This window comes from Oncorhynchus tshawytscha, linkage group LG27 (assembly GCF_018296145.1).
Source record: "Oncorhynchus tshawytscha isolate Ot180627B linkage group LG27, Otsh_v2.0, whole genome shotgun sequence".
Lineage (NCBI taxonomy): Eukaryota > Metazoa > Chordata > Actinopteri > Salmoniformes > Salmonidae > Oncorhynchus > Oncorhynchus tshawytscha.
The window spans coordinates 16,697,808-16,725,227 of NC_056455.1; the positions used below are offsets into that span (position 1 = coordinate 16,697,808).

The 27,420-nt window shown below is 42.7% G+C and overlaps 1 protein-coding gene across 3 annotated transcripts in view; it reads right to left on the reverse strand.

Annotated features, from left to right (window-relative positions):
- Window positions 1-756: 756 nt before the first annotated feature.
- The window catches only part of LOC112235020 (glutamate receptor ionotropic, NMDA 2C-like), a 96,578-nt gene continuing 69,914 nt past the window's right edge, over window positions 757-27,420 (reverse strand). For 2 of the 3 annotated variants that reach the window (XM_042307357.1, XM_042307358.1), the window contains exons 6-13: window positions 14,090-14,258; window positions 8,382-8,535; window positions 7,741-7,941; window positions 7,378-7,607; window positions 5,139-5,299; window positions 4,738-4,925; window positions 4,080-4,312; window positions 757-3,031 (exon numbers count right to left, since the gene is read on the reverse strand). In XM_042307357.1, coding sequence (XP_042163291.1) covers window positions 1,409-3,031; window positions 4,080-4,312; window positions 4,738-4,925; window positions 5,139-5,299; window positions 7,378-7,607; window positions 7,741-7,941; window positions 8,382-8,535; window positions 14,090-14,258 — 2,959 coding nt within the window. In that variant the 3' untranslated portion in view covers window positions 757-1,408. The remainder of the gene's footprint in view (window positions 3,032-4,079; window positions 4,313-4,737; window positions 4,926-5,138; window positions 5,300-7,377; window positions 7,608-7,740; window positions 7,942-8,381; window positions 8,536-14,089; window positions 14,259-27,420) is intronic. The other variant, XM_042307359.1, reaches the window with a different exon arrangement.

Below are 27,420 nucleotides of genomic sequence, written 5' to 3' on the forward strand. Positions count from 1 at the left end.
ATACTGAATGTACAAAACATTAATAACACCTGCTCTTTCGATGGTGTAGACTGACCAGGTGAATCCAGGTGAAATGATCCCTTATTGGTGTGCTAAAGTGTGCTAAAGCTCCCCCTAGTCATTGGTAAGTATGTAAAGGGAGGTGTTGATGAACACCACCCTTTGAAGCCAGTGTGAAAGTGTGTGTGTGTGAATGTGTGTGTGTGTGTGTGTATGTGCGCGTGACTTGGCAGAATCACTGATGGGCTAATGTCATTGGAATCCCATGATGAGCCCTGAGGGAAGATTTACTGTCACAGGTATCACTGCTCAGACAATAGCATGACCATCCTGGTCATATAGACAATTCAAAGCCTCTGTTTAGATTTGTTACCTAACTGAACATGTTTCTATTCCATCTTTTTAAAATGTATTTATGATGTTCAGCAGAATACTCATACAGTGATTTGATAGATTGATGCCATATCACAGTTTCTGAACAGATTATGTAGGGTGTTAGTAAAATACAAATGTGTTCTTGTCTTTTAAGGAGCTGTAGCTGACTTGTCTGCCCTATTGTTAGCATGTGAACTGAACACAGCGCTGTCTAGTGGATCTGATATCCAGTGACCTTTCTGGATGAGTCAACAGAGGTGGCCCACTTAATGAACTGAAGCCGACAAACATCTAGAGTCCTGGGACCTGACCTGCTATTCCATTCTGCTGGCATTACAGACCATATGTGGAGTTTTACTCAGAAAAGGAAAATATAGACAATTCCAAAAGGGCCTTGAAGTGGCCATGTCATTTATTAAAGTGTAGAGTAACAATGGAAATACAGATGATAGTGAAACATTTTCCCTTTTAAAATCCAAGTCAAATTATATCAGTGACCACCGGAGCCAAAAAGCCTTAGACAGCTTTCCCTAGAGCTCCTGGACTTACAAAAGTCGTGGAAGACATTTCTGTGGTTTGATAACAAAAGTATTATCTTTTTATGTGTCTAAATTTAAATGGAAGGATACCGAAATGATTGAAGAGAAAAGTAAAATGTGTCTAAACTGAGTGAGCGACTAGTGTATTGTAATCCAGGTCTCTCTCTCACAGCAAGACAGCATTTAAAAATATTTTAAATAACAATCAACAGGTTAAATTTGAAGGTATTAAATACTATTCAACATTCTTTTCTTTTCTTATCGTTTAATGTTTACTTGACAATGTCCCAGCAGTAACAGCCTTCCAATGTCCTCTACTTCCTTCCGTCCGCCAAGGATATTATTGCACTGAGTAAACACTCAAGTCATCCATGTTGGTAGCTAATTCATTCGTTTTTGCCTAAACCAAAGACTGAGGGGGAGGCCCCAGGTAGGCTTTCCCCTCCCCAGAGGGAGGGATAGTCCATCAGCCTGAAGGTATGGAGGGGGAGGGCTCAGACCTCAGACTCCAGACTGGATACCCTGCCCCAGGTCTTTGGCACATAGGGACTGTTGACTCTTCTGGCCACCAGGACCTCCCTCCGATCCCTGCTCCCAGACCCGGGCAGGGGGGGCTCCTCTCGCGATCGCCCCACCGCGCCCTCGTAGCCCCCAAACATATTGTTCTGGTACACTACCTGTCGGTCCCCCATACGGGGCACAAGGGCATTGTTGTTAGGGCAGTGGCTTGCACAGGGGAACAAGTGGCACATGTCCTTGTCGTAGAACGGCCCTGGCCCCTGGGGCAGTGGCCCCACGTATACAGGCAGGTCTGTGTAGGAGTTCAGGTAGGTGGAGTAGTGTCTGTGCACCACAGTGGAGGAGGAGCGCCGCAAGGCTGCTGCGTTCTGCAGGATAGCCTCCCTGTAGGATGGTAGCCGGGTGGACTGGGAGCACTTGAGCTTCTGTTGCTTGTAGGGGTAGGAACGCATATGAGCCGGGTCTAGGTAGGCAGGCTCAGCGGCCAGGGGGTAGCACAGGTTGTTCCCCTGGCTGCCATACAGCTTGTGGGGCTTGGGGTTGGCCACCACTACGCGGGGGAACAGATCAGGCATAGTGGAGGTGGAGGGCTTCTCGCCCAGCTGGCGGATCCTGTCACTGCTCCAGGTGGCCTTGAGAAAAGAGGCCCGGCGGTTGACCTTGTCCTTCCCCAGCAAGGGCACATCCTCCATTTCAGGCTCCAGGTAGGGCTTCATGCAGGAGTTGCAGCTGGCGCTGCCACTGGGGTAGTGGCCCCCCATGCAGGCCATGGTTGATGCAGAAGGGGCATGGTTGTTCAGGAGGTGGTTGGCCCTCAGCTCAGCCAGACAGGAGGTTGGCTCATCATAGTCGTTCCTCCCCCTGGTGTCTTGGGCCTCAGAAAACACGTAGCTGTGGGACCTCTTCTTCCTGCCCATGTGGTCAGGGGGGTAGCTGAACTTCCGTCCCAGGGGCCCCTTGTGGTGTTCCACATAGATGTCAGGCACCTGGAACTCTCTGTAGGGGACAAATGGGGAGGTGGGGTGCCGGGGCTGGCTCTCCACATACAACCTGCTGCTGGGGTGTGGGTTGTGACTGGAGGTGCTGGGGGGAGCAGGGTCCCTCATGGCGATGTGTGGGCTGCTGAGGCTGGAGATGGGTAGGGTTCTCTCGTAGAAGTGGCTGCTGCCACGGGCCGGAAGGGTGTAGCGTAGTGGGGTAGGCCGCGTCACCACCCTGGATTTGTCCAGCAGGGGCTGGGTGGTGCTGTCCGAGTAGTGGATGGGGAAGGTGGAAGCGAGCGCCCTCTGGGGGTAGGGCGAGTGGTTGTCCGTGATGCTGGAGATATAGGGCAGGCGGCTGTGGCCCATGTCTATAGTGGTTGCCACCCGAGGCGGCAGGCCAACCCGCACATTGTCGGCTCCTCGCCGGCTCCAGTTCTCTATGGTCTTGGTGGCATTGTCCAGGGAGTTCTCCACTCTGGTCGAGGTCACGATGTCCTTGGCTGTCTGCAGCATCTTCAGCATGTTGGCCTGGGTGTAGTTGGTGGTGACGTCAGGGTTCTGCAGGTTTCCGTTGCGGTCAGAGTCCTCCACACCGTTGAAGCAGCTGTAGATTCCCTGCAGAGATAGCGAAGGAGGAGGAGATTAGCATCCATCAAAAAGCCTTGTCAGGTTTTGGAACAGATCCACATTTCTCACCCTACACAAAGTTTGACAAGATTAAATCCCACAGGTGTTAATTGTCTTTGGCCATTGTTTCTAATCATGACTTTAGAAAACATTATTGCTTGTGTTGATAACATTCACTTTGAGCAAATGCAATTTCTATTAACCTGTCTGACCAATGAAGTGAAGACAATTACACAGAGAAGTGTGAAAGCCAAATTAGATTCAGGATTGTCCAAAGTAGTTTATAGACAATTTGTTTTGTTTTGAAAGCTTGTATGCATTCAGGTCGGTGTTAAACACACAAACTATGCAAGACGGTAAATGAAAAAGCAGCAGCTGACCATGCACTTGCTAAATTATTTTTCCAATTTTTATTTGGACGGCTTTATTTTACTTTGAAATTGGGTCCCAGTCTAGAATGCTTAATCTCACCTCACCACTGAGATGGATTGTTAATGGGCCTATTTAAATTCATGTCAGACGGATCAGGACCGTAACAGTATTGCACGGTAATTTTATGGCTTTTTACTCATTTTATTTTTGCATCATTTTTATTTTAGTGCCCTTGAAATATCCTGATCATGTACAGCTTTGACTTAGTGCATTACCAATATTTCCCAAGCATTACTGTGAGGCAACAATCTAAGAAAGACTGAGAACTTTATGGTCAGGAAGTAGAACATTTTCTGCTGTATCTGTGAAAAGAGAAACAACACATTTTATGGTTTCTTAGACTTTGCAAATTATGTCGTTATTGCTGCTTTCATTGAATTGTTGCTTATACTGTATGCCATTTCTTTATGGAACTCATTACAATAAAAAACGGTTTTGTACCTTAGATTAACAGATCAACTTTCCCATGGTGATTGGACCACATTCTCTGCAGAACCCAAGGCCTTCGCAATCTAAGACATGTCTCACGGTGTACATCTCTATAGATTAGGCCTACGTACCCTTTCCACCCCTGTCCCTCGGAAGAAAGGTCAGCCACACCTACCCTGCTGATGGCGAGCAGGAAGTCGAGGCGTTCAGACTTGCGTACTGAGTGTCTCAGCTTCCAGTAGAGCAGATGTTCCCAGCTGAACACCAGGAGACTGAGCCCCATGGCCACCAGCAGCATGTAGAAGACGCCTGCCATGTTATCTATGTCCAGTTTACTGCTCATCACCTCCTTCTTCTCGTTACGACAGATCCCTGTGAGCCACACCGTCTGCAGCTTCTGTGTGTCACCTGCAGCGAGCAGGAAGAACAGAACACAGAGAGGCTTGAAGGTGTTCATTAAAACACTCTTGCGCCGGTTGTTGTCATTGTGTGTCAATGCCAATCTCACACCCTCATCACTCCCCTCGACATACCCTGACTCAGCATTTTACCCTTGTTATTCCCTGGATCACAGTCAAAACTCTGTTACAGTACCTCTTAGTGATCCATGGTGCAATGTACGCCAGTATTTTCATTAAAGTTGAGTTTTTTTCTAATCTCGAGGCTCTGCGGGCCTATACAAGCTTACTTGTGTGAGTTACGCATTTTTATCATTAATGGGCAGTTTACCAGTTTAGCAAATTTGGGAGTATTTGGGACCTAAACGGATAAGTACAGCTAAGATTTACAGTTAGCCGCCCATCCCACTCCACATGGGGTTAATTGTAATTTACCATCCGCTAGGAACTGGAGCAGGGCCAGGTCTATAGGACGTTTCCATCGGGACTCCTTCTGCAAGGCGATGCCGTAGCCAGTGGTGGCAAAGACCTTCCCACTGCCGATGGTCACCAGCTTACAGCCCTCGTCTTTACCTGCCATGTAGTTCAGCACAGCAGCGTCATAGATGAAGGCATCCAGTTTCCTATAGATAATAACAATAGGGATTTATCTTGTGGGGAAATGCAATGATAGACAAATGTATTTTTAATTACTATTTAATTACCATGTAATAACTTATCTAATGAATTATAATTTCATCAAACATAAAATATTTGCTTAGACATTTTAGAATGTGTTACGCTGATGTCTGTTTTCTGTCACTGACTGTGTATAATGATTATTTACAGAGTGTTACCCTGATTTGAGGCTGTTGAGGGCGTCCTCCACACCCTTCTGGTTGTATTTGACCATGTGGGCATGCATCTCAGGGTAGTTGCTCCGGATGTTCCTCTCTGTGCTTCCATTTGGGACCGTACCAAAACGAAACGGTGGATACTGCTCCTGTGGCTTCTGGAACTGTTTGGGAAATGTAGAAGTTTGAATTATAAATGCATGAACAAGAAACATTTGGAACAGGATACCCGACATGTCTAGGAAGAATACATGCACTATTCATTAAATCCATTAAAAAAAAAAAAAAAATACATTGACATACTTGAATATTAAGTAATATCATTTAATATGTTTTTCTTCCACCCTCTCCTAAGATCTGATGTCTCAACCCTTTTAGGTTCTTGATAGCACTTTATTTCTAAGAGTGTATGATATGCCAGGCAAACCCAGAGGCGTGAATGTAAACCTCAAAGAAACTAACACAATGACACTGATCACCTTGTCCTTGACTACACTAGACCACTGTCTCTTTGATATCTGCCTGTACCCTCAAGTGCTGTTCACTCAATTAAGTGGTCAGCTAAGGTTACCCTCTATAATTCCTCTCTCAATTCGACGATTAGAGGGCACAATGGACAGAAATTAAGTCCAGGCCATACTTTCCAGAGAATTAGAAAATGACTTCTTCCCCCTTGACTGTAATAAAAACTCCTAATTTCTCTTTATTTTGCCATGCCCCTTTGACGCAGAGTGGACCATGTTCATTTAAATACCCTGACTGTGCAATATACTGGAAATAAATTGTACTTGTTCATTAACGCAAATACTCCAGTGAGCGATAATTGCTTGTAACCTTGGCTTGTCAGAATGAGAGAAATGTCCTCTGAGCCATTTCACATGAATTAATGAGACCCTTGGTGCCAGTCTTATTCATCCCACGTCTCACTGCTGTCTGGTGGAGGAGCTGGAGAGATGACAGAGTGTTGTCCTCGTTCCCATTTGTCCTGTATCCTGTACACTGGCTGCATTAGGATACTCAGCCTGTGTTCCTCATCTCACCCAACAGACCAAGGTTACGCCGCTGCTATGTGAATGAGGGAATGCTGTAGCAGTGTGATAGAGCCCCCAGGCACAGGATGTCATACAATGCTCTGTGTTGTAAATGCCTGTTGGGAAGCAGTGAAAACCCTGACTAAAAGCATGGATGATGGTTGACCCATAGAGTTTGAGTCTAGCTGGCCAAAGTTAAGTGTATAGGATTCTTACAAACATCTGTTAACATCTGACAGCTTGTACAGAAAAGAGAGACTAGCACAGACAGGGTCTAAAGAGGGAGGTGCCTGTCTGTACATGATGTCACTCTGAGGAAATGGCAAGGTCTTGTCCATGCATGACTCCATGCCTCTGAAGTGAACAGTCCCAGGAGGAGAAACAATCCTCTGTCACTACATAAACACCAGTTACTGTCCTTTAACCAGTTTGTATTCCGTCCAAGCCTCTTGTTTGAAACACTTTCAGAAAACGTCCCTTTTTAGAGATCATACAGCTCAATTTAAATGTTCCACCTGCAGTGTCCAGTCTGTCTATTCTCTCTGAGCTTCTGTGGATTCTGCCCTGGTTGATCTGTAGACTCACTGTCAAAAGACACTTTATGGGTTATCGTCTTTTTTTCACAAAGTAGAGCTAATGGATTATGTGGGAAGAATATTAAATGAGTTCCCGGAATTCTAATGAGCAGTGGACAGCTTGGTCTTTTCCCTCAAATGCCTCTCTAATCCCTCAGTGCCTTAAAGCAGAGAGTCCACAAATCATTTCTAGCACTGAAGTTTTAACATGGATTTCCTTGTCAATACTGGTGTAGAGCACCTCCACAGGCCACACAAATATGCATAAGTTAATACTAGAATATATCATCACTGGCAGCTTGGCAAATCCACTAGTGTAATACAATCCAGGGGATTTTCACAGACATCATACCTAAAGACTTCAGGGATCTAATTTAATTTCACCACAGACGCTGGGAATCCTATTATGTTTTTAGTATGAGTGGAAAAAGTCACAGTCATGACATTGAGGCTCTGCCGTGGTTATTTGTATTCTCTCAAACCGTTCGCAGCCAGGCACTGTTTGCTCATCAAAAATAGGCCACTCTATATTTTGCCTAAGCCTAACATCAAACACTACAGCATGTCCATCATTCCACCCCCCCTTTCATAGACTGAACACAGACAGAATTACCAATGACTGATGAATCCACCTACCTTTTTGTCACTCAGTCCAGAGACTGTGTCAGTGTATTGCTCCTGGATCATGAAGGCTGCCAGGTTGGCAGTGTAGGAGGCCAGGAAGATGACAGCGAAGAAGGCCCATACCAGGACCATGACCTTGCTGGTGGTGCCCTTGGGGTTCTCAATTGGAACAGAGTTGTTGAAGACGATGCCCCACAGCAGCCACACAGACTTCCCAATAGTGAAGGTGGGGCCTCCGGGATCTGGAGAAGGCAGGATGGTGGTTGTGGTAAAGACAGAAGGGATTCAGAGAGGGTGTATATAACATGCGTTTGCATTCCATTTCAATGTCATTTAATATTTTCTGTGATATAATATAGAGTTCTTTCAACCTACTTTTCTGTGACTTTCTACCTTTGCTGATACGGGAGGGTAGAGGTAGAGGGAAAGGTGGTCGGAGCTGACACTCACCCTTGGCTCTCACCAGACTCCGGTTGTACCCCACAGGGCTGCAGTACTCAAAGATAAACACTGTGACAGCTACCACCGTTAAGCACATCACAAACATCATCACCCACACCGCCGGACTGTAGGGCTCTATAGAGGAGGAGGGAGAGAGGAATCAGAACACCTATAGAAGAATCAGAACATCTTTCTGGCAAATGTTGAAACCATGTGCTCTGACAGCTGCTTGCTAGATAATGGCAAGGACAACGTGGTAGTGTATTACCAAAGTAGCGCACTGTCAGCAGCTTCTGAAAGGGATGCTCTTTAAGAAGTATTAAAGTAAGTAGCGTAGCCTTGAACGAGCCTTGTCTTTTGCGAGTCGAACCACTCATAGGAGATGAAGCCTTTCTCCTGTTTCTGCACCTTGTTGTACGATATATTCAGTTGTGAGTTCTAAACTCTGTCCAGAGAAAGTACTATTTGCCATCTCTGTTTTCAGATGGTAAAACAAGCTTTTTTAAGCCAAGTCATTTGTTATCTCTGTAGAGAAACGTTTTGTTTGTTTACATGAGTAGGTTAAACATGCTCACCAAGAAAGGCAGAGGGTGAGACGGTCCCATTGCTCCTGGCGACCATCACACTGATCCCCGTCTCCACAAACGGCACGGAGAAGTCGATAATTTCTGAGCGCTCTTCGTTTATGGTCAGCGAGCCAATGGCCATGTCCGCCCGCTTATATACCACCTATGGAGAGCGGAAGAGGACATTTTTATGACATAGAAAGTCTACAGTCTATATGTTCCATGATCTGTAATAAATCAAACACTGTAGTAGGTGGGATTAGTGATGCCCCCTGTTGACCTGTTTGATTCATTTTATCTATCAACATTGATATGCAAGACTTAAATCCCTGTAGGTGATACACAGTGTGTACAGTATTATCCCTGATATACTACACAACCCATCCAGACAGATGCAGATAACAGCCCGTGGCATCTACCCAGCCATTCATGCAATGTCATCCATCATACAATATCAATCCTAATTCCTAATCCATAAGATATTGTTGCATATAGCATAGACCTAATACCTGTGACATAAGTCCCTGGCTCCGGGTGACAGTGTTACCAGCAGCAATTGTGCATTGTAAACACTGGCATACCAGACACCCCCCGCAAAGCAGGGGGCCCACGAGTCATGGGGGCCCCACAAGCTCTGGGGGTCCATGCGCCTGTCATTGATGTCATAATTTTGACAGTAACCCTCCAAAACGTAATTCATTAACCTTTTACATTTTTCAGGAATGTGACTGAAAAAGTGAAAACAATGTAATAAACTGATTAAAGGTATAAGAGGATTTCAGTGAACAAATGTTGTAAGGATCTGTGTGTAGCTGGTGCAGAGGAGTCAGGCGCAGGACAGCAGAGATGAGTAACAAAAGGAATCAAAATGTCAAAATACATGAAGTAACACCATGCCCACAAACATCGGACCGAATTTACAATAATCAAACACGCACAAAAACCATGGGGAAAACAGAGGGTTAAATAATGAACATGTAATTGGGGAATTGAAACCAGGTGTGTAAAACAAAAGGAAAATGAAAAGTGGATTGGCGATGGCTAGAAAGCCGGTGACGTTGACTGCCGAATGCCGCCCGAACAAGGAGAGGAGCCGACTTGGGTGGAAGTCGTGACAAATGTGGTGGTCAAGGCTACGACAGCGCCATTGCAACGAGTGGCACTTACTCAGCACATATCAGACCGAGAGCTTAATGCTTATTAGGTCGTTCTTCATGAGCTTTAGTTCATAAAACAATCTCTCTGCAGAAGTGACAGTTACAGAGATTTTAAAGACAGATTGATTGCCATAGCAACATTAAGAAAACTGGGCAGAAGGGAGTTGTGCCAGTTTTGTAACATCTTTAATTGAGCCTCTCTCCTTAATTGCTGGCTTCAACATGGTACGGAAAGAGATGAACTGTATGGGAACCTCTGGGGACAGGTCGTCTGGATACAGGACGGTCAATAAATTGGCAGATGCAAACAGATTATCGTCTTTAGCAGACAACAGTTCTTGAGGGATTGAACAAAAACAATTGTTTGCAACTTCGTTCATACTGGTGAATTGGCGTTTGACTTGTGTGGCTACAATATCAAGAGTCCCTTATCTCGGGTATATCTTGGCCTGCATCGTTCAAGACTAAGTTTAAATTGTGTGCAGCTGTCTTTCCTGACAGTCTTAGGTTGGAAATACTGGCCTGGCAATACTCAGTACAGAAAAACAGTCGGGCCCGCAACCTGGACTTACAGGCTGCGGTGAAAACATTTACAGACAAAAAATTAGGACTTCAGAACACCAGGTTCAGGACAGAATTAAGGTCAATTTAATTGATTAAATGAAATTTACCTTGAATATTGCAGCCCAATTGTGTAGTCTATTAGCCAGACAAAACCCGCTGTGTTCAACAATAAAGAGTGACTGAAGTTATCCTCAAGCTGACAACTTATTTTCCTATTGTTAGGCTATTTGATGTGTCATTTTTAAAACGTTTATAAATAGCAGCTAAAGACGGTATATACAGTGCCTTGCGAAAGTATTCGGCCCCCTTGAACTTTGCGACCTTTTGCCACATTTCAGGCTTCAAACATAAAGATATAAAACTGTATTTTTTTGTGAAGAATCAACAACAAGTGGGACACAATCATGAAGTGGAACGACATTTATTGGATATTTCAAACTTTTTTAACAAATCAAAAACTGAAAAATTGGGCGTGCAAAATTATTCAGCCCCTTTACTTTCAGTGCAGCAAACTCTCTCCAGAAGTTCAGTGAGGATCTCTGAATGATCCAATGTTGACCTAAATGACTAATGATGACAAATACAATCCACCTGTGTGTAATCAAGTCTCCGTATAAATGCACCTGCACTGTGATAGTCTCAGAGGTCCGTTAAAAGCGCAGAGAGCATCATGAAGAACAAGGAACACACCAGGCAGGTCCGAGATACTGTTGTGAAGAAGTTTAAAGCCGGATTTGGATACAAAAAGATTTCCCAAGCTTTAAACATCCCAAGGAGCACTGTGCAAGCGATAATATTGAAATGGAAGGAGTATCAGACCACTGCAAATCTACCAAGACCTGGCCGTCCCTCTAAACTTTCAGCTCATACAAGGAGAAGACTGATCAGAGATGCATCCAAGAGGCCCATGATCACTCTGGATGAACTGCAGAGATCTACAGCTGAGGTGGGAGACTCTGTCCATAGGACAACAATCAGTCGTATATTGCACAAATCTGGCCTTTATGGAAGAGTGGCAAGAAGAAAGCCATTTCTTAAAGATATCCATAAAAAGTGTTGTTTAAACTTTGCCACAAGCCACCTGGGAGACACACCAAACATGTGGAAGAAGGTGCTCTGGTCAGATGAAACCAAAATTGAACTTTTTGGCAACAATGCAAAACGTTATGTTTGGCGTAAAAGCAACACAGCTCATCACCCTGAACACACCATCCCCACTGTCAAACATGGTGGTGGCAGCTTCATGGTTTGGGCCTGCTTTTCTTCAGCAGGGACAGGGAAGATGGTTAAAATTGATGGGAAGATGGATGGAGCCAAATACAGGACCATTCTGGAAGAAAACCTGATGGAGTCTGCAAAAGACCTGAGACTGGGACGGAGATTTGTCTTCCAACAAGACAATGATCCAAAACATAAAGCAAAATCTACAATGGAATGGTTCAAAAATAAACATATCCAGGTGTTAGAATGGCCAAGTCAAAGTCCAGACCTGAATCCAATCGAGAATCTGTGGAAAGAACTGAAAACTGCTGTTCACAAATGCTCTCCATCCAACCTCACTGAGCTCGAGCTGTTTTGCAAGGGCGAATGGGAAAAAATGTCAGTCTCTCGATGTGCAAAACTGATAGAGACATACCCCAAGCGACTTACAGCTGTAATCGCAGCAAAAGGTGGCACTACAAAGTATTAACTTAAGGGGGCTGAATAATTTTGCACGCCCAATTTTTCAGTTTTTGATTTGTTAAAAAAGTTTTAAATATCCAATAAATGTCGTTCCACTTCATGATTGTGTCCCACTTGTTGTTGATTCTTCACAAAAAAATACAGTTTTATATCTTTATGTTTGAAGCCTGAAATGTGGCAAAAGGTTGCAAAGTTCAAGGGGGCCGAATACTTTCGCAAGGCACTGTAGCTATAGATAGTACACTGCATAATGAAACAATCCCTAGTAAGCTTAGTAAGTGTTTTCAGGGTGGACAGACTGTATTGTTTGCCATTGTTAGTCTGGTTTCATGCACAACTTTCTATCTAATCTGGCAGAGAGCGCGAGGACGTCTCATGTCATGCAGGTTAAGGTTGCCTATACAAGATAGTTGTATATTTCAAAACAATCTATTGGTAGCTGATTAGTATGCTGTTGCATCTAATATTTATTTTACAATCTGCAATGGTTGAATTTCCAACTGTAATTACTGTAATTACATTATTGCCACGAGCCAGCAGTCTCAATATTACAGCATTGCGACTCTGTGTGTAGCTTTGTGAAATGTTAAGCTTAATATGAGAAAATGATGACCAAATAGGCCTACCAATAAACATTTATCCATTAGCTAATGCAAAGCTAAACCCTGGCACCATAGAAAGCCTATCATTGATTTGATAGGCATGCAGCTGCATAGACCTTGCGGAGATCCAGAGAAACTGCCTCAAGTCAGTGGTTGTGAAGCTGATAACCCTATATAAAGGTTGTTGCTAGTCTAGTCAGAGTCAGTCCTGTTGTTCTACCCCTGGCAGATCCTCCCTCCCTTCCCCGCAGTATGATATCTCCTCTTAATAACCTCTACTGACGTTTTCCCCTACACAACTGTAATGTTTAACATGCTGATGGACTTGCCAGTGGGTTTACAGTCCAGGCACTCTGCCTGGCATTATGTCAGCCGTTACCGGTGCTACTGTGGCCAATGCCCCAGTGAGAACAATAGCTTCCCTGAAAACTAATGTTGTAACCTCAAACTCTTCCCGAACATGGTCAGCAAGAAGAATGAACTTTCAACAACTTCCTTCTGGAAAACGTCCCTGGTATTCCAGAAATTATGGTTGGAGGATTCCAGATTTCCTGCTTATGCCCTCCTGAATCTGAAAATACACCAATGGAATTGCGGGAAAACCAGGGAATTTATTGAAATGTTGCAACCCTACACTATAGTCTAGTTTCCCTTTATTTGGATTTGGACCATAATAACTATTTGTTTTTATTAAGGGCAATTAATTCATTGTTGATCTGTTTATCTGCACCAACATTGTCACACCCTGATCTGTTTCACCTGTCTTTGTGCTTGTCTCCACCCCCTCCAGGTGTTGCCCATTTTCCCCATTATATGTATTTATACCTGTGTTCTCTGTTTGTCTGTTGCCAGTTTGTCTCGTCAAGCCTACCAGCGGTTTCCTGTACTCCTGTTTTCTCTCTAGTCCCTGTTTGCTTTTCCCCCCGGTTTGGACCATTCTGCCTGCCCTGACCCTGAGCCTGCCTGCCGTTCTGTACCTTTCGAACTCTGCTCTAGATTACTGACCTCTGCCTGCCCTGACCCTGAGCCTGCCTGCTGTTCTGTACCTTTCGGACTCTGCTCTAGATTACTGACCTCTGTCTGACCTTGACCTATCGTTTGCCTGCCCCCTGTTTTTGTAATAAATGTTCTTATCATGAGGGTCTTATCATGAGGTCTGATAAACATAAACCTAAATCACCAATGTCAAGAATTGAAACACGACCACTTTTGAATGGTGTTTCTGAGCTCAGAGGAGGCAGAAAATGCTCTGTCATCAGTTATATGAAATGGAGCTAATTGATCATATTTATTTGACAGTTATAGGAAATGTGAAATCTTATAGTAAGTCAATTATAATTTCCTTGTTACTATATTTAGAAAGCATTTCAGTCATTTCAAGCCCTATTCTCCCACTTTTGATGAATAGGGGAAAAAAAGATTTGTACTATATACTTGAGCTTGTCCTCAAAATCGGGTACACCTCAGCAATTTATAACATATTTTTACCAGAAAGGTGAGTGCCAGACATTACTAGAACTATGCAGCAGTACTAGTTATTGTTTATGGCCATCTCATGAAAAATAATTACTTTTGGGTATGTCTATATAATGGAAATAAAAGTTTTGTATTATTCTTCAATTTTATTGGCTAAATCTAATGTATTTAATATGCTAACTTTTTAGCAGGTGGCTAATTATAATGCTTGTTAGAATAACCATCATCTCCTTACCTCTCCGATCATGCCGTTCCAACTGCCTCTGACCAGCTTGCCGTGCTTCCCGTTGGTGACCAGGTAGAGGTCGTATGAGAATTTGGTGGTGCGGGACAGCTTCTTCAGGATGTCTATGCAGAAACCCTTACAGCACAGTTTGGTGTAGGGCTCAGTATGACCTACAATACTGGGGAGACAGAGGACAAAAAAATACACTAGAATGTTGGTATAAAACATTTGCCCAATGTTGCAAGAACATTCCTAGAACACATTTAATCTCTTCTTTAAAGGTTCTCAGAATTTTTTTTAGGTTGTGGGAACAATCTGGTGGGAACATTGTGGGGCCATAAGAAAAGATCTGTTCCCAAAACACAAAGTGTCCAGTTGTGCAGACAATTCTACAATGTTTATTTTAGGGTGCAAGAAACATTCACCTGAAGTTGCACGAACGTTGCTAGAACCTATTTCGTCTGTTCTTTAAAGGTTCCCAGAATGTTTCCCTTGGTTGTGGGAACAGTCTGGTGGGAACATTGTGGGTAATTAATTCATTGTTATTCATTACTTTTTCATTTGAATGTTTATCTGAACTCAGCGCCAACATTGTCACACCCTGATCTGTTTCACCTGTCTTTGTGCTTGCCTCATTTTCCACCATAATTTGCAAATAAATTCATAAAAAATCCTACAATGTGATTTTCTGGATTTTTTTTCTCGTTTTGTCTGTCATAGTTGAAGTGTACCTATGATGAAAATTACAGGCCTCTCTCATCTTTTTAAGTGGGAGAACTTGCACAATTGGTGGCTGACTAAATACTTTTTTGCACGACTGTAGCCATGGCAGTGTGGTCAGTCAGGATTTCCAACCTTCCTTTTTAGTCTTAGACGTGACTAAGCCAGGGACATACTGGTAGCTGGGTTATACACCATCACATCACCCATTCTCTTTATATGCTGCGTACTTATTTAAAAAGTATCCAAGACTATGAGTGCTGATCTAGGATATCGTTTGCTTTTCAGATCGTGAAAATTGGGCAGGGGGACCATGGGAAGCGTCTCAAAATAGGAATTATATCGGATGTGTTTTTGAAAAGTTGAACGGTCAATTTTTACACAACGTTACATTTTTTACGGTTATTCTAAATTCTGCATTTCTGTTGGATTTATACATTTTTGCAAAATAAAGACAATATCTGTCATTTCTGCCGAAGTCGATGCCTCTCCTTGTTCGGGCGGTGTTCGGCGGTCGACGTCACCTGTCTTCTAGCCATTGCCGATCCATTTTTCATTTTCCCTTTTCCAGATATTTGGTAGCGAACTGGAGCCTTTTATTTGGCGAACCAAAAGTACACGGCACAAACAAGCACAAAATAAAAATACGGGTTGAACATAACCCAGCGCAACAAGCCTAACGTGCGCATACATGAAAACAGATAAACAATACCACACAAAGACATGGGGGAAACAGAGGGTTAAATACACAACACATAATGAGGGAAATGAGAACCAGGTGTGTGGGAAAACGAGACAAATCAAATGGAAAATTAAAAATGGATCGGCATTGGCTAGAAGACCGGCGACGTCGACCGCCGAACACCGCCCGAACAAGGAGAGGCATCGACTTTGGCAGAAGTTGTGACAACAACTTTTAGTAGATTATATCTGAGCCTCAATTTCAACATTTTTTTAAAGGAAACGTGGTTAAAGAAAATGTGGGATTGAACCTGCAATCTTGTAGCCAAATAATTAACCATGTGCCACCAGGAGATAGCTGTGGTATTGTGGGGGGTTTCAGTCTAATATAGTCAATCAGGACACAGAACACAATTTCTGAGTTGTTTAAAAATGTTCCCATCCTCTTCATAGTACTTGTAAAATATGGTTGTATTTGTATGATAAAATGTTATTCAAGTGAAATAATGTGCATTTTGTCATCATATTAAGTGTAAAAAATATGGTTGTCTTTGTATGATAAATGCTCTTCAAATGCCCTATGAATTCAATTAAAATGCCATGTATTACCTTGTAGTGAGCCTACAATACTGTCACGCCCTCATGTGTTTCACCTGTCCTTGTGATTGTCTCCAACCCCTCCAGGTGTCGCATATTTTCCCCAGTGTATTTATCCCTGTGTTTCCTGTCTCTCTGTGCCAGTTCGTCTTGTATGTTTCCAAGTCAACCAGCGGTGTTCCTGTTCTCCTGCTTTTTGCATTTTTCTTTTTATAGTCCTCCCGGTTTTGACCTTTGCCTGTTTCTGGACTTTGTACCAGCCTGCCTGACCATTCTGCCTGCCTTGACCACGAGCCTGTCTGCCACTCTGTACTTCCTGGATTCTGATCTGGTTTTGACCTTTTTGCCTGGCATTCTCTTGCCTACCCCTTTGAATTAATAAAAATTGTAAGATTCCAACCATCTGGCTCCTGTGTCTGCATTTGGATCTCACCTTGTGCCTTGATAAATACAGTCTCAAATTTGGACTCATCAGACCAAACGACAGTTTTCAATGGGTCTAATGTCCATTGCTCGTGTTTCTTGGCCCAAGCAAGTCTCTTCTTATTATTGGTGTCCTTTAGTAGTGGTATCTTTGCAGCAATTCGACCATGAAGACCTGATTCACACAGTCTCCTCTGAACAGTTGATGTAGAAATGTCTCTGTTGCTTGAACTCTGTGAACTCTGTAACTCTGGGTCTTCCTTTCCATACCTTAAGGGAACATTTCGGCATTTGCCGTATGGTTAGTGAGAAAGTCCACATTGCAAATGTACGGTCCCTTACTAGACGTCCGAAAACGTTTTTAAAATTCGCGGACGGCGTCGGGCCGAGCGGCAGGGCCGGACCTACCAGGAAGTCATCAAATGAACTTTGTCGGACATTCGGTTTCCGTTTCACAAAAATAATAAGATTTTGGTCATTTTTCCACTGTCCCAGAATATCCCACAGGGGGCATAAGCAATCATATTGCTATCGGACAAAACATCACGATTCACGACGGGGCCTTATCTCGAAAACGGAAAATATTTCGAAGCCGAAACTCGGTGAGCGTAGGTTTGGCATAATGGGCAGTTGGCCCCGAACAAGATGGCGTCCAGGCCTCAACGGTTTTGAGTTATGGCCATTTATCTGGGATTAAAGGTCCAAAATGAAAATAGAGAAATTATTTTTCCACTTCATGTCAAAGTCAAGGAGCCTCCGGTGTCAATAAAAAAGAACCAGCCATTTATCTATCGTCATTTTAAGAGAAATCGTACAATGACAGATTGGTGATGTTCACGGATAGGTGTTTTTTTTTTCAACGGTTACAGATCCAGTTGCAGGGTGTTCTTACGAATCTTTTTAAAGTGTGCTGCGGAGCTCTGCGAGATTTCTGTGATTTTCTATGATTTTCTGAAATAACACACACTCACTAAACCCTCTGTAAATAACTCAGTTCTTAACGTAAAGACTTAAAACTCAGGATTCTGTAAAGGCATACCCCAATCAGGATATGGGTTTATTTATAGCTTCCTGTGCCAACCGGAAGTGCCTTAAATGATGTCATAGTGGCAGTTTCCAAGGGTTAAAAAGGTCAGATCTTTTCAAAACTTCATATGTGTGATTAGGCAATCCCCATAAACTGTAAGTCAGTCATTTCTCCCAACAGATGTCAAAGAAAAGCTCTCACACACACACACAGCAAGGATGGAGTGACAAAGTGCGGTGCTTAAAGACACAGAGAGCAGGCAATGGCATTACCATAATCCCTAGGCCGTGCCGAGTTCAACGAGATATCCCGCTTGACCGTAGCTCGCTTGCATTTTACAACCATATTTTTATTTTTGGGTTACCAGGTGCCTATTTTAAACAGTCCATAAAGCACTCAGGACGGCCCCCGTGGATAGAGGGCCGTAGTAGGGTACTCCCATAGCGGGCATGGACAATAGGAGTCCCGGTAAATGCATTTACAACCATATTTTTATTTTTGGGTTACCAGTTGCACAACAATGCACGTGCATTTGCAATATGATTCTATAGTGAAAAAACACCACCAAATGGACATGATGAAATCAACACAACGAGTGATGGAAAGGAACAACTATCACTGCTCGGCCATCCTGTGTTCATCAGGCCAGTCAATTTTGCATTTTTGAGCATGTCAAATTTCATATGGTAAATGCCCATTGAACCATATTGCAAATGCACGTGCACTTGCAATATGATTGTATGTGAAAAACATCACAAAATGGACAGGATGAAGTCAACACAACGAGCGATGGAAAGGAGCAACTATCACTGCCAGGCCATCCCGAGTTCATCTGGCCAGTCAATTTTGCATTTCTGCAGGATTTTTGAGCATGTCAAATTTCATATGGTAAATGCCCATTGAACCATATTGCAAATGCACGTGCACTTGCAATATGATTGTATGTGAAAAACATCACAAAATGGACAGGATGAAGTCAACACAACGAGCGATGGAAAGGAACAACTATCACTGCCAGGCCATCCCGAGTTCATCTGGCCAGTCAATTTTGCATTTCTGCAGGATTTTTGAGCATGTCAAATTTCATATGGTAAATGCCCATTGAACCATATTGCAAATGCACGTGCACTTGCAATATGATTGTATGTGAAAAAACATCACCAAATGGACATGATGAAATCAACACAACGAGTGATGGAAAGGAACAACTATCACTATCTTGTGTTCATCAGGCCAGTCAATTTTGCATTTTTGAGCATGTCAAATTTCATATGGTAAATGCCCATTGAAACATATTGCAAATGCACGTGCACTTGCAATATGATTGTATGTGAAAAAACATCACCAAATGGACATGATGAAATCAACACAACGAGTGATGGAAAGGAACAACTATCACTGCCCGGCCATCCTGTGTTCCCATAGCGGGCATTAATATCAGACAATCACAACAATCAGTATCCATCGTAATATTTTAAACAGTCCACAAAGCACTCAGGACGGCCCTGACAGAGAGAGGGCCGTAGTAGGGTGCTTCCATATCGGGCATTAATATGAGAATGACCCTTAAATGCATTTAGGACCATATTTTAATTTTTGGGTTCCCAGGTGCACCCACTTTATTTTGGGTTCCCAGGTGCACCCACTTTACTTTGGGTTCCCAGATGCACAACTTCTATTTTGGGTCACCAGGTGCACGCGGTTCCTAACAGCGCAGCTATCTGCTTTATAGCCCGAGGGAGGGTGCTTAAGTGTGGGTGCCCTGGTTCACCTGGTGTGCGAGGTTGTGGATGTGGGGGGGGGGATCCCATGCTGGAATCATCCCCGGAAATAGAGGAGTGTTACCTGGGTGGTGAGTAAGGGCCTACAAGCCTGGAGGTCCATATTTTAATTTTTTACCAGTTGTTACCAGTTGCACGTTTTCAATCACCAGTTGCACAACAATCAGTATCCATCGTGATATTTTAAACAGTCCATAAAGCACTAAATGACGGCCCCCACGGAAAGAGGGCCGTAGTAGGGTGCTTCCATAGCGGGCATTAATATGAGAATGACCCTTAAATGCATTTTGGAGCATATTTTAATTTTTGGGTTACCAGTTGCACATGTTCAATCACCTCAACAGGTGCACAGCAATGAGTATCCATCAGAACATGTTAAAGTGTCCATACATCACTCAGGACGGCCCCTATGGAAAGAGGGCCGTAGTAGGGTACTCCTATATCGGGCATTAAAATCAGCATGACCGGAAAATGCATGTAGGACCATGTTTTATTTTTTGGGTTACCAGTTGCACGTTTTCAATCACCAGTTGCACAACAATCAGTATCCATCGTGATATTTTAAAGTGTCCATAAATCACTCAGGATGCCCCCGACAGAGAGAGAGGGCCGTAGTAGGGTACTCCTATAACAGGGCATTAATATGAGAATGACCCTTAAATGCATTTTGGAGCATATTTTAATTTTTGGGTTACCAGTTGCACATGTTCAATCACCTCAACAGGTGCACAGCAATGAGTATCCATCAGAACATGTTAAAGTGTCCATACATCACTCAGGACGGCCCCTATGGAAAGAGGGCCGTAGTAGGGTACTCCTATATCGGGCATTAAAATCAGAATGACCGGTAAATGCATGTAGGACCATGTTTTATTTTTTGGGTTACCAGTTGCACAACAATGCTTGTGCATTTGCAATATGATTCTATAGTGAAAAAACATCACCAAATGGACATGATGAAATCAACACAACGGGTGATGGAAAGGAACAACTATCACTGCTCGGCCATCCTGTGTTCATCAGGCCAGTCAATTTTGCATTTTTGAGCATGTCAAATTTCATATGGTAAATGCCCAAGGGTTAGAAAAGTCACATCTCTCCAAAACTTCATATGTGTGACTAGGTAACCCTCCTAAACTGTAAATCAGTCATTTCCCCCAGGAGATGTCAAAGAAAAGCTCTCATACACACACACAGCAAGGATGGAGTGAAAAACTGCGTTGCTGAAAGACACAGAGAGCAGGCAATGGCATTACCATAATCCCTAGGCTGTGCCGAGTTCAACGAGATATCCCGCTTGACCGTAGCTCGCTCGGTCTGAGCGCAGCGACCATTAGAAAAGTAGGCCCAAAATGAAGCCTGCCCCACAACGTCATTTGCTTTTGGGTGACAGCGGCAGAACCGTTAGGTTTAGAAGGAAAATTCAACCACAGGAATGTTCCTAAGGTCCTTCCGATCCGTGCAAGCCTAACCTTGACCGTGTGGCATTAACCCTTAACAGTTAAAAGAAGGTGTTTACATCAAACAGTTTGCATTGACTTCTCTCCCCATAGGAATACATTGCCTGCACCCCTAAATTCAACCTGAAGCCTATATGGGTTATGAATGCCGTATGAACCTGTCTTCGGTAACAGTCCATCAGGCCACTATGAGGTCTACCTGTGTTGATTCTAAGCTTCCTTGAGCAACCGGAAGTGGTTAAAATCACCCTAAAAGTGTATATCCATACCCTGCCTGCAGTTTGATAGACATAGTGCATTCAACCCTGTGTAAATCAGTCAATTCTTAACGTAAAGACTTAAAACTCAGGATTCTGTAACAGCATACCCCAATGAGGATATGTGTTGACTTATAGCTTCCTGTGCCAACCGGAAGTGTCATAATTGGTGTCTCAGGGGCTGTTTCGAGGGGTTAAAAAAGTCAGATCTTTCCAAAACTTCATATATGTGATTAGGCAACCCCCATGAACTGTAAATCAGTCATTTTTCCCATAAAATTTCAAAGGAAAAATAAATCACACTAAAACACAACTTGGAAGGAGGGACGTATTGGGGTGCGTAGAGACAGACAGTGACTGCAATAGTTAGCTTGGTTCGAGCTAAAAAAGAACCGTCAGACCTAGAGTTCCGAAACTTTAGAAACCTGTTCTAGACCTCAGGTCGATAGTGCGTGGTGAGTTAGGTGGCTCTAGAAGGTTCTCGGACCGAGAAACAGCCTCGTACATTTGCAATGATTTCAATTCATTTTGACCATTACGAAAATGACGACATTTAGAAAAGTCTCAGAGACGCAAGGCTAGGTGCATTGAAACCGGCTCGGCCCATAGAGACAGACCCCAACGTTTCTGTCCGATAGCTCATTCAAGGACCCCGTAGCAAGGCATGGAAAAAAGTGGATTTTCAGCACCAATTAGGGTTTTACTCGGGCACCGAAGGACCTATCGAGCCGAAACTCGGGATTCGGGGTCGCCTCACATAGGCCTTCACATAATGTCCGACCTGGACCCGCAGCTAGAACGTAACTATGTGTTTTACGTTTTTATTATGTTTTAAACCGAAGGCGCTGTGAATTATGGGACTGCTCTGACATATGTGATAGTTGGCTTCTAAATGAGTAGGAAAAAGTGGGTTTGGTGTTAATTGATATCAGTTTGGTGTCATAATGACATCTAATTGACTGATGGACACTGACTTGCTAGTTGACTTTTGTACATTTGCAATGTGTTTAAACGGAGAGGGACCATCACCAAAATGGCATTCTGAAATCAACACAAAAAATGGCATCACCATAGTCTCCAGACTGTGCCGAGTTCAACGAGATGCCCCGCTTGACCGTAGCTCGTTCTGAGTGCAGCGACCTTGAAAAAAAGAAGGCCCAAAATGAAGCCTGCCCCACAATGTCATTTGATTTTGGGTGGCAGTGAGAGAACCGTTAGGGTGAGAAGCACAATTCGACCTCAGGTACGTTCCTAAGGTCCTCCCGATCCGTGCAAGCCTAACCTTGACCCTGTGGCATTAACCCTTAACAGTTAAAAGAAGGTGTTTACATCAAACAGTTTGCATTGACTTCTCTCCCCATAGGAATACATTGCCTGCACCTCTAAATTCAACCTGAAGCCTATGTGGGTTATGAATGCCTAATGAACCTGTCTTCTATGACAGTCCATCAGACCACTATGAGGTCTACCTGTGTCGATTCTAAGCTTCCTGGAGCAAACGGAAGTGGTTAAATTGACCCAAAAGGTGTTTTGATGTACATCACCTTCAAAGGTGAAAATGACCCCATTCAACACTGTGTAGATCGTAGATAGGTCAATTCTTAACTTAAAGACTTAAAACTCAGGATTCTGTAGGTTTCTATGTCAGTCAAGACATGTGTTGACTTATAGCTTCCTGTGCCAACCGGAAGTGCCTTTAATTGGGTCACACTGTCTGTTTTGAAGGGTTAGAAAAGTCACATCTCTCCAAAACTTCATATGTGTGACTAGGTAACCCTCCTAAACTGTAAATCAGTCATTTCCCCCAGGAGATGTCAAAGAAAAGCTCTCATACACACACACAGCAAGGATGGAGTGACAAAGTGCGGTGCTTAAAGACACAGAGAGCAGGCAATGGCATTACCATAATCCCTAGGCCGTGCCGAGTTCAACGAGATATCCCGCTTGACCGTAGCTCGCTTGCATTTTACAACCATATTTTTATTTTTGGGTTACCAGGTGCCTATTTTAAACAGTCCATAAAGCACTCAGGGCGGCCCCCATGGATAGAGGGTCGTAGTAGGGTACTCCCATAGCGGGCATGGACAATAGGAGTCCCGGTAAATGCATTTACAACCATATTTTTTATTTTTGGGTTACCAGTTGCACAACAATGCACGTGCATTTGCAATATGATTCTATAGTGAAAAAACACCACCAAATGGACATGATGAAATCAACACAACGAGTGATGGAAAGGAACAACTATCACTGCTCGGCCATCCTGTGTTCATCAGGCCAGTCAATTTTGCATTTTTGAGCATGTCAAATTTCATATGGTAAATGCCCATTGAACCATATTGCAAATGCACGTGCACTTGCAATATGATTGTATGTGAAAAACATCACAAAATGGACAGGATGAAGTCAACACAACGAGCGATGGAAAGGAGCAACTATCACTGCCAGGCCATCCCGAGTTCATCTGGCCAGTCAATTTTGCATTTCTGCAGGATTTTTGAGCATGTCAAATTTCATATGGTAAATGCCCATTGAACCATATTGCAAATGCACGTGCACTTGCAATATGATTGTATGTGAAAAACATCACAAAATGGACATGATGAAATCAAAAACATCAAAATGGAGTGAAATCAACACAACGAGTGATGGAAAGGAACAACTATCACTGCTCGGCCATCCTGTGTTCATCAGGCCAGTCAATTTTGCATTTTTGAGCATGTCAAATTTCATATGGTAAATGCCCATTGAACCATATTGCAAATGCACGTGCACTTGCAATATGATTGTATGTGAAAAACATCACCAAATGGACATGATGAAATCAACACAACGTGATGGAAAGGAACAACTTCACTGCTCGGCCATCCTGTGTTCATCAGGCCAGTCAATTTTGCATTTTTGAGCATGTCAAATTTCATATGGTAAATGCCCATTGAACCATATTGCAAATGCACGTGCACTTGCAATATGATTGTATGTGAAAAACATCACCAAATGGACATGATGAAATCAACACAACGAGTGATGGAAAGGAACAACTATCACTGCTCGGCCATCCTGTGTTCATCAGGCCAGTCAATTTTGCATTTTTGAGCATGTCAAATTTCATATGGTAAAATACAACTAAAGTATGTTGATACAGTTCTTATACGTGTGTAATTGACAAAATTACAAAAAACGGTCCAGAAAGCACTTTTTAAGGGTGTGTGAAGTTTTTACAAAATTTTGACATTTTTGACTTTTGACTTTTGACTTCCTATGAAATCATATTGAAAATGGACAAAACATATTACTTATGCCCATGTAAAAAAAAAAAAAAAAAAAATATGATGATAAAATTGGACAAAAGTATATTCATACAGTTCTTACACATGTGTAATTGACAAAAAAATCGAAAGAATTTCGAAAAACGGTCCAGAAAGCACTTTTTTAAGGGGTGATAAGTTTTTGACAAAAAAATCATTTTTTCAAAATTTTGCTTTTGGATGTTGACTTGGGTGACATTTCCAATATGAAAAACCATGGTGGAGCGAATTCGCCACCTGTTGAATTTTTAAAGTGTTACAATAGGCAATCGCCATATGGCAGTTGCAATACACTTTGCATGAATCAACGCCGAATTGGATGGTATTGGCCAATGTGTATATGGTTTGTCCGATGCCAATGACTTCCCATTCATTTTTGTCCACTTCAGGGGGGTATTCCCTTACTGTGGCGGTCCTCATGAGAGCCAGATTCATCATAGCGCTTGATGGTTTTTGCGACTGCACTTGGAGAAACTTTCAAAGTTCTTGAAATGTTCCGGATTGATTGACCTTCATGTCTTAAAGTAATGATGGATGGTTGTTTCTCTTTGCTTATTTGAGCTGTTCTTGCCATAATATGGACTTGGTCTTTTACCAAATAGGGCTATCTTCTGTGTACCACCCCTACTTTGTAGGGTTGCAGGTTCTTGTACCCTTGTAATGTATCCACACTGTTCCAACAGCCAAATTAAATGTTCTGGAAACCTTTAAAGAAGTCAGAAAGGCTGTTCTGTCAACATTGTTGCAACATCAAAGGAATGTTTTGTGCACCCGGATACAAACATTATCTGAATGTCAGCACAACTGGACATTTTTAGTGTTTTGGGAACCTCTCTCTTGTCATAACCCCACAATGTTACCACCAGACTGTTCCCACAACCTAATGAAACATACTGGGAACCTTTAAAGAACAGACTAAATGTTTTCTGGGAAAATTCTTGCAACATCAGGTGAATATTTTATACAAACATTGTATAATCATCAGCACGACTGGACAGTTTTTGTGTTATGAGAACATTTACCGCAACCTAACAAATATTCTGGGAAATTTCATCGAACCAATTTTGGTTTCCTGGGAAAACATTACTGGTACATTGTGTTATTACATTACCTGGAAACGTAATGAGAACTTTTGGAGAATGTTCTGTGGTGGTTGTTCCATATGCTGTTCACAACATTTTAGTGAATGTTAGGAGAACATTACAATGATGTTTATTTTATAACATAAAATGGTATAAATATATAAAAAACATTCATAAAACTATTTTTTGATTGTTATCAACCCTAACTGGATCTTAAAGGGAATCTTCGCTAATGTTCTGGAAATGTTCCCAGTTTGCTTGGAAGTGAGTCATTTTGACTCAATATGAATTTCAAATTGAAATATCTGCCATTTTTGAAGTCATCCCCCACTCCGTACTTGACTTTTAAGAGTCACATGCAGGTAAAAAGTTTTAAGCGTTTGGAGACATGAGCTCTATTTCAAATTATCACTTTTTCCAAGGATAACCACTGTTCCAGGAGCTCCACACTTGAGCAAGAGGCACCAGACATCCTACAGTAAACATAAACTAATGAAATTAATATACTTTGTTCTTTGAGAAAAATACTTTTTTCATTTTCCAAGGCCTTGATTTACACAACCCAAATATTTTTTCCCCGATAGCATATATGAAATGTATTATCATATCTCCCTCAATGTGATCAAGACAAAGGAGATAATTGTGGACTACAGGAAAAGGAGGACCGAGCACGCCCCCATTCTCATCAACGGGGCTGTAGTGGAGCAGGTTGAGAGCTTCAAGGTCCTTGGTGTCCACATCACCAACAAACTGTCATGGTCCAAACACACCAAGACAGTCGTGAAGAGGGCAGGACAAAGCCTATTCCCCCTCAGGAGACTGAAAAGATTTGGCATGGGTCCTCAGATCCTCAAAAAGTTAAAAAAGCTCAAAAGGTTCTACATCTGCACCATCGAGAGCATGGTTGCATCAAAGCCTGGTATGGCAACTGCTCAGCCACAAGGCACTACAAAGGCCAGCCGCCCTAGTCATAGACTGTTCTCTCTGCTACTGCACGGCAAGTGGTACCAGAGGTCACCAAGTCTAGGTCCAAAAGGTTTCTTAACATTTTCTACCCCCAAGCCATAAGACTCCTGAACAGCTAATCAAATGGCTCCACAGAATATTTGCATCCCCCAGCCACTTTTACGCTGCTGCTACTCTCTGTTAATTATCTATGCATAGTCACTTTAACTCTACCTTGATGTCCATATTACCTCAATGACCCCGACTAACCTGTGCCACCGCACATTGACTCTGTACCGGTACCCCCTGTATAAAGCCTCGCTACTGTTATTTTACTGCTGCTCTTTAATTATTTGTTATTTTAATTTTTTACTTATCTATTTTTTAACTTAAAACCTCTTAAGGATCCGTCCCTTTAAAAAAATGTTTTTGCCTAAAATGATGTAACGCAAATCTAACTTCCTGACCTCAGGCCCTGAAGCAAGGATATGCATATTCTTGGTACCATTTCAAAGGAAACACTTTGAAGTTTGTGGAATATGAAAGGAATGTAGGAGAATATAACACAATAGATCTGGTAAAATTGTAATAGTGTGTGTGTAGGTGGTAGGGAAGTCAGGCATAGGAGAATCGAACTTGTTATAAATGGAGTCGTTTAGTAGACTTAACAAAACTCCAAAACCAAAATTACAAAATAAATAAAAGTGGGTACAAGAACCCGTCGCGCACCAACATATACACAAACATACAAACAAACAATCTTCGACAAGGACATGATGGGAAACAGAGGGTTAAATAGGCAACATGTTATTGATGGGATTGAAACCAGGTGTGAAGAAAGACCAGACAAAACCAATGGAAAATTAAAAATGGATCAGTGATGGCTAGAAGATCGGTGACGTCGACCGTCGAACACCGCCCGAACAAGGAGAGAGACCGACTTTGGCGGAAGTCGTGACACAAATATAATACAAGGAAAAAACAAACGTTCTTTTGTATTTTTTTAACCATCAACTTTGAAATGCAAGAGAAAGGCCATAATGTATTATTCCAGCCCAA